This window comes from Pistacia vera, unplaced genomic scaffold, assembly GCF_008641045.1.
Source record: "Pistacia vera cultivar Batoury unplaced genomic scaffold, PisVer_v2 Contig449, whole genome shotgun sequence".
In the NCBI taxonomy this organism is placed as follows: domain Eukaryota; kingdom Viridiplantae; phylum Streptophyta; class Magnoliopsida; order Sapindales; family Anacardiaceae; genus Pistacia; species Pistacia vera.
In genome coordinates, this window is record NW_022196278.1 from 127,360 (window position 1) to 135,902 (window position 8,543).

The 8,543-nt window shown below is 36.9% G+C and overlaps 1 protein-coding gene across 1 annotated transcript; it reads left to right on the forward strand.

Annotated features, from left to right (window-relative positions):
- The first annotated feature begins 6,685 nt into the window (after nt 1-6,685).
- Nucleotides 6,686-7,468, forward strand: LOC116144600 (secreted RxLR effector protein 161-like). Its single transcript, XM_031430041.1, has one exon. The coding sequence runs from the start codon at nt 6,686-6,688 to the stop codon at nt 7,466-7,468; it is 783 nt and encodes a 260-aa protein (XP_031285901.1).
- The last annotated feature ends 1,075 nt before the right edge of the window (nt 7,469-8,543 follow it).

The window sequence follows — 8,543 nt, forward strand, 5'->3', positions numbered from 1 at the left end:
CCCAACTGAGCTGATTATATCTTCAACAACTGATTAAAACTTTAAAACCAGTTAAACTCATGCTTAGACCTATCTCTACAGCAACTGATACTAATTTCAACAATCAGCAACTGACACCAACTTCAAACAGCAACTAATACTATCTTCAACAACATCAACTGATATTCATTTCAACAACCTGATACTAACTTCAACAACAGCAACTGATATTCATTTCATCATTATCAGTAACTGACACCAACTTCAAACCAGATAAACACCATCTTCAAAACAATAAACTGATCAACAACAAACACCAACTTCAAATCAATAAACTGATCAGTAACTAACACCACAACAATTGATACTCATTGCAACATCTCATTGCAACATTATCTTATTTGTTAGCTCATGCATCCATGCCTTTGCATTATTGGTGGTGTGCATTAGATACTGCTGTGTTTCTTATAAATAGGATGCCTACTGCTGTGTTGAAATTTCTAACACCATATGAAGTCTTGTTTGAAACAAAACCATTTTACTCCTCTCTTAAAACTTTTGGTTGTACTTGCTTCCCTTATCTTAAAGGCTTTAACAAACATAAACTTAGTTTTCATTCCTCCAAATGCGTGTTTGTTGGTTATAGTCTTATTCACAAAGGTTATAAGTGTATCAATTCTGAAGGTAAAATGTTTATCACCTCTAATGTCCATTTTAATGAGTCAGAGTTTCCTTTTCAAAAAGGTTTCGGTTCCAACTCTCTTGAGTCAAATTCACCTATTGAACAAGTAAGTTTAACCAGTACTAGTCCTGAAATTCCAACCTCCAGTCTTCCATTTATCTTTGAGAAATTTGCAACTGATCATAGCTCCAGCAGAAGAACTCGCTTGCATAATGGCTGCTCTATAACTGCTCCTTGCAATACTGATTTCGACAAACCAGAAACCTCAAACACTATCATCTGCTCACCACAAAACTCTGAGTCTCATGATCTAACTACTTCTCAATCTCCTTCTCTATCTGTTCCCTAAAATCCACCCACATTTCAGTCTCCTAAATCTGCCTTACCTTTTTCTGGTGAATCTGATTCACTAAACTCACAAGAACCTTTCAGTTTTCACATATCAGAATCCTCCCCAAGCAGGTTTGTTCCTGAAACTCAAAATAATTATTTAGTATTTGTTGATTTGACCAATTATAAACCAGATAGCTCTTTAAAAACTCATCCAACCAGTCTAGAGTCGTTGCCCTTTTGCCCACTTGTGGTTGATTTAACACCATCACGACTTCAAGTTCCACCATCCACATTGTTACAAAACACATCAGATCATAACCTACAACAACAACCAGGTTCTACAACCTTAGCATCTACACACACACAACAACAACCAGGTTCTAACACATCAAATCACAACCTACAACAACAACCAGGTTCTACAACCTTAGCATCTACACACACATAACAACAACCAGGTTCTACAACCTTAGCATTTACACACACACAACAATATCAACACAACCAGAAACAACCTCTCAACACTCATCCCATGATAACTCGAGCTAAGTCTACTGGTCAAACTACAACAGTCCTCATGTCCTCTAAATCCTCAACCATCATACAACCAGAACCTGCCACTATACCTGAAGCTTTGGCTAATGTTAACTAGAAGAATGTTATGCAAGATGAATTTGATGCACTTATAAGGAACAATACTTGGACTTTGATTCCTAAAACATGTGACATGAACATAGTTGGTAACAAGTAGGTCTTTAGAACCAAATTCAATGCTGATGGTACTTTGCAAAAATATAAAGCTAGATTGGTAGCCAAAGGATTCCAACAAACCCCCGGACTAGATTATTTTGAAACTTTTAGCCTGGTTATCAAACCTGGGCCCGGTTTGATAGATTAAAGCAAGCATTGCTAGAGAAAGGTTTCCAAAATTCAGTTTCTGATTCTAGTTTGTTTATTCTTAAGGATACAAGTCAGATTTTGTATGTACTCATCTATGTAGATGGCATCTTGATTACCGAATCCAAGAACTCCTCCATTACCAAGTTGGTTCATGACTTAAACAACCAATTTGTGTTAAAAACCTTGGGATTAGTTACTTATTTCTTGGGATTAGAAGCTACCAAGACTGATGCAGGAATTCACTTGAGGCAGTCCAAATACATAACAGATTTACTTGTCAAGACAAAAATGCAAGATGCCCATCCTTGCCCACAAGCAGGTATTGTGTGTATCTTGGACCTAACCTAGTTCAATGGAGTTCCCGCAAGCAAAAGGTGGTTGCACTCTCATCTACTGAAGCTGAATATAGGGCTTTAGCACAAACAGCAACTGAGTTGGCATGGCTGGATAGTCTATTCTCTGAATTAGGTGTAAAAATCAGCTCCATTCCTATAATTTGGTGTGATAATGTAAGTGCAGGAGCTTTAGCATTTAATCCTATATTTCATGCTAGAACAAAGCATATAGAAATAGATGCACACTATATAAGGGATCAAGTGTTAGCCAAGAGAGTCCTGGTGCAATATGTTCCTTCTAAGCTACAAATAGCTGATGTTTTGACAAAGGCTCTCTCTATTTCTCAATTTCAAGACTTAAAAGGTAAGCTGACAGTGGTTGCAGTAGAATTGAAAACTTAGTTGTTGTTGAGATCTTTTATTCACTGGCTTGAGAATAAGTGGCTCTGAGCAACAGTTTATTGATTTGAAGGTGATGTTAGTTGCTGATCAGTTTATTGATTTGAAGTTGATGTTAGTTGCTGATCAATTTATTGATTTGAAATTGGTGTTAGTTGCTAATCAGGTGTTAGTTGCTGATTAGTTTATTGATTTGAAGTTGGTGTTGGTGTTAGTTGCTACTGATCAGTTTATTGATTTGAAGTTGGTGTTGGTGTTAGTTACTGTCGATCAGTTTATTGATTTGAAGTTGGTGTTGGTGTTAGTTGCTGATCAGTTTGTTGATTTGAAGTTGGTGTTTGTTGCTGATCAGTTTATTGTTTTAAAATTGGCATTAGTTGCTGATAATGTTGCAATGAGATGTTGCAATAAGTATCAATTGCTGTGGTGTTAGTTACTAATCAGTTTATTGATTTGAAGTTGGTGTTTGTTGCTGATCAGTTTATTGCTTTAAGAGAGGAGTAAAATGGTTTTGTTTCAAACAAGACTTCATATGGTGTCAGAAATTTCAACACAGTAGTAGGCATCCTATTTATAAGAAACACTACAGTATCAAATGCACACCACCAATAATGCAAAGGCATGGATGCATGAGCTAACAAAGTAAGACCAGTTTCAGCAATGTGCCGATGTTTTCTCTCACTTCTCCCATTTTGTTGGTGAACATATGCACATGAATGCCTAAACTGTATACCAGCAGTAGTGAGATAAGAAATTAAGCCTTTATACTTTCCTCCTTGGTCTGATTGCAAGCATTTGAGCTTGCAATTAAACTGCCTTTCGACCAGGTGATGGAATTTAATGAAAACAGATTGAACTTCAGCTTTTGTTCTTAAAGGGAACAACCAAGTGAAGCGACTATAGTCATCAATAAAATGAATATAATATATATATCCTTCTAAGGAAGCAACTGGAGATGGTCCCCAAACATCACTATGAACAATATCAAATGGATGTGATGCTATAGAGTGAGACATTGGGAAGTTATTTCTATGAAGTTTACCTATTTTACATGCATCACAAAATGGTAATTGAGACATAATGCCAGCAGAAGCTTGCTGAAAATGGGACAAGATTTTGTGTATTGTTTCAGCATGTGGATGTCGTAGTCTGTTATGCCAAAGGGATAAGTGATTTTCTTTATCATTACTGACTTGAAAAACACAAGGTTTATTATTAACCAAAGGCTGACTAATATTGTTAGGCTCACAAGCATCATTAGTGTTTACATGTAGTGCATCATAAGATAAAGACAACAAGGAAGGTACTGACGAAACTGTTTTATTTATAGAATGCTTATTACATAAATGAGATGTTTGGCACAAATTTGAGACAATAGCATCTGACTTACAACTATCATCAGAGGACTATATATCAGTCATGATACAACCTTTATTTACATAACTAAACCTATTTTCTTCGTCTAAAATAGAATCTAAAGATTGATTAGCAACTACAGTAACGTATGACTAAGGTACTGAACCAAACTGACTATTAGGAACAACTCCAAATGGTGGCAAGGAAGGAGAAGTATGCGATGATAGGCTAGAGGGTATTTGCAACTGATACAGACCAGCCTTAAGTCCTCCCTGCAGCAGGACTATTCTGGAAGCTTTGTCCATTACAGTGCAAGAATCAGAATCAAACTCAACAACTACATTGTTATCTTTGGTAAGTTTGGAAATACTAAGCAAGTTTTCTGTAATTCTAGGAACACAAAGCACATTCTTTAAGTAAACACATTTGGATTTCAAAGAACTAGGAATTAAAGAAAAGCCAATATGAGAGATGTTTAGGGACTCACCATTGCCTACTTGTAGTTGATCATTACCATCATAACTTCGGCTAGTTGTTAACTGGTTTGGATCTGATGCAACATGATCTGATGCAACATGATCTGTTGCACCAGAATCCATATACCATGCAGGGTCAGGAGGTGTATTGGAGGTGATGGTGGTGTGATAAACAGGTGTAGGTGAGTGAGCAGCAAAATAAGCTTGACTTGAAGGTTGCATTTGTGGACTGGAAACTTGGAAGCCTAGCTGATGGTTTGAGTAGGAAGAGTACTTTTGCTAGTCAATGAATTGATGCTGTGACGACTGTGAATTATTACTCCCATGTTGTTGTGGATAAGAACCATACTGGTGATTCCTAGTACCAAAGGTGTTTCCAGAGGAATTAGCACCAATGCTGTCATGTTGAGAAAATCCAGAAACTGGAGCACCACCAGAATAACCAGAAACTGGACCACCACTAGAGTAACCAGGAATTAAACCACCACCAAAATAACCTACTGAAGCACCACTAGAATAACTAGAAACTGGAGCACCACTAGAATAACTAGAGCCTGGAGCACCACTAGAATAACCTGAACTATTAAACTGAAATGCAGAACCATTATAACTGGAGTTGTACCAATGATAGCACTGAATGGCTATATGGACCATTTTACCACATACTTGACAAATTTGTTTACCTTTGCCATTGTTCCTGCCCCTTCCTTTACCATTACTAATGTAGCCAAAAGGTCTATAGGAAGGAACACTGTACTGACCAAACTGATTCATAGCTTCGGGTAAGTAATGAGGAGTGTTTTGATTTGACAACAAACCACCAGCAGATTGAGGTGTAGTGGGATAATTTTGGGAAGGCATAGGCAGAGCATTCTGCTGTGGGATCATTTGATTTGTTAACCCAAAATTTCTAGACCCAACACTTCCAGCAGAACCTTCAGCAGGAATCATGGAAGCTGATGCAGAGTTAGAGATATGAGCCTTGTTCATGTTGGAACTGAGTGCTGCCACATTGATTGAGCAGTTTGGAAAGTCAAGAGAATTAAACTTCTCAAGTCTCAGTTCACACTTTTGAAGAAGAAAATGAGATTAATGTAACGTTATTGAATCAAACTTGGATTCAATTTTGGATGTCAAGTTAACTACCACTGCATCAAACTCTGGTCCTAATCCATCTAAAACATACTACAATAGGTCTTCATCTGTGACAACCTGACCACTGGATGATAAGCTCTCAGTTATCCCTTTCATTTTCTTAACATATTCACTAACATTCATACTGCCTTTTTGTGTATTTTGAAGCAGATTTTTCAGATGCAGGACTCTAGCCTTAGAATCAGCCAAAAATTCATTTTCCAGTGCAAACCAAATGTCAATAGCAAACTTACATTTCGATACTTGACTGAACATGCATTCTGAAATTGATGCTAAAAGCCATGTGACAAGAAATTTATCTGTCTTTTTGTAGGTTATATACTCTGGATTAATCCTTTCCTTTCCTAGGGTTTCTTTAATTTCATTTGAGCTTAACTCTTTCAATTTATCATCTGAAACAATAAGAGGTTCAGGACATGAAACTAAACCTGTTAGGTGTTCTTCAAGATCGTAAGCGCCAACTGTAGAGAGAACTTGAGATCTCCAAAACCGATAATTATCTCGGTAATTGTCTCTGGTTAATTTTGGCGTAATGACTTGAAGACTGGAGTTGAAAATCGAAGAGTGAAAACTAGAGCCGTTAAGCATCTTCTCTGCACATTTGTTAGAGAGATTATGATCAGGAATTCTTGCCATTGACGTTAGTCTTTGGCTCTGGTACCATGTGAAACTCAAAGAGAATGTAAAATTAGAAAGAAAATGAAGAATTTGAGAAGAAGAATGCTCTATATTTCTTGATTAGCTAAACTGTTACAAACAAGCTCAACTCACTTTTATATGAAGAAGTGAGTAAACAAAAGATAGGAAGAAGAAAGCAAAAGGGAAAGCAAAGAGAGAAACGACACTGTTTCTCCTTTTTACAGTTTTATCCTTAATGAAAAAGTCAACCTTGGTCAATAGATGTAACCACTGCATTTCTTCATGGAAATTTAGATGAGCAAATTTATATGTGTCAGCCTATAGGATTCATTGATTATAAGGTTCTAGACCATGTATGCTTGTTACATAAGTCCCTCTATGGCCTCAAGCAGACCCCTAGGCAATGGTACAAAAGATTTGATACCTTTATAATGGGCCTGGGATTTAGGAGAAACAGGTATGACAACTGCTTCTATTTTGACTTAGATAAAAATCTGCCCATTTACCTCTTGTTGTATGTTGATGATATGTTATTAATCAGTAGATCCAAATCTCGAATACAAGATCTGAAGAAGAAACTAAGCTCAGAATTTGACATGAAAGATCTGGGAAATGCTAAGAAAATTCTAGGAATGGTGATATCTAGAGATAGGAGGAATAACTGTCTAAAACTTGAACAGAGTGCTTACTTGCATAAACTGGTAAATAAGTTTAGTATGGCTGACTCAAAATCAGTCTCGATGCCCTTAGCAAATCATTTTATGCTTAGTAAAGACCAGTGTCCTAAAACTGAAGCTGAGATGATAAAGATGAATGATATCCCATACTCAAATGTGATTGGCTTTATAATGTATGCAATGATAAGCACTAGACCAGATTTGTCTTTTGCTATATCACTTCTTAGCAGATTTACGTCCAACCCTGACAGTGAACATTGGACTGCCTTGAAATGGGTTCTTAGATACATTAACAACTCATTAAATGTTGGTTTAAAGTACTACAAGAACAATACTATGCTTGATCTTGTTGGGTTTGTAGATTCAGATTTTGCAGGTGATAAAGACACCAGAAAATCCACAACTACTTACTATTTCACACTTGGTGGAAACTGCATATGCTGGAAATCGCAGTTGCAGCCCATAATAGCACTTTCATCAACAGAGGCTGGATACATAGCCATTGCTGATGTGTTTAAGGAGGCTGTGTGGTTGTAAGGAATGATGTCAGAAGCAAACCTAACTGAAGGGAAGGTTATAATTTACTCAGACAGCCAGAGTGCAATACGTCTGGGTAAAAACCCAGTCTATCATGAAAGGACCAAGCATGTAGATGTGAGGTTTCATTTTGTGAGAGATTTGGTTGCCCAAGGAGTAGTTGAGTTGAAGAAACTACCCATTGAAGAAAATCCAGCCGATATGGGGACAAAGATCATCACACCAGCAAAATTCAAGCACTGCTTGAAGCTACTGTCCATGGAGTAAATCAACATAATCTGGAGCTATGAGGGATATGGTTTAGAGCACACTGCACTACTAGATGTTTCATATTTTCAAGGTGGAGATTGTTGAAGTGAAGATTGAAACGACATCACTTTGAGGCTTAAATGAAACGTTGCGTTTTGAAATAGTATTAGCTTAAATCCTGACCATCAAACAAGTTCAGATCTAACGGTTGAGGTTTGTCAAAGGGGTCAACGATATATAAGAGAGTGAATAGTTGAAATCAAATTAGGGCAATTATTGGGTTCTCTCTTCTGATAGATTACTCTATTCTTGGTTAGGGCTTACACAACTTTGGGAAATCATTGTAACTTGGGTAGATTGATTAGGTATTTTAGTCAATCAAAGAGAGTTGTTTGTTCTTGGGGCTTGAGGATTCCTGGTGAGTTTCCTTAGGGTTAGTTATTGAGTGATTCTTGTGTAAGATCAGTGAGGGTGTAATCTGGATTTGTACTGTTACTATTCAAATCTTGTTCTAATAGTAGTGCCGTGAGCTGTCCCATTTCCGAAGCTCAATGTGGATGTAGCTTATCCAATCTGGATAAGTGAACCACGGTAAAACTCGTGTTTTGTGTTGGTGCGATTTCTTATGATTGTGTGATCTGTTTGTTGGATTGTGTTTACTGGTTTGTTGCAACACTATGTATCACATGTACTTTACAATATTATAACAAGGGATAAAAAGTATGCAATGAAGGTCAATATGCATTGTTGCTCTCAGATATATTTAGGTTAAAATTGGTTTTCCTAATTGATTTCTAAAAGTCTTCCAGGTTGTAAATCTTTTTTT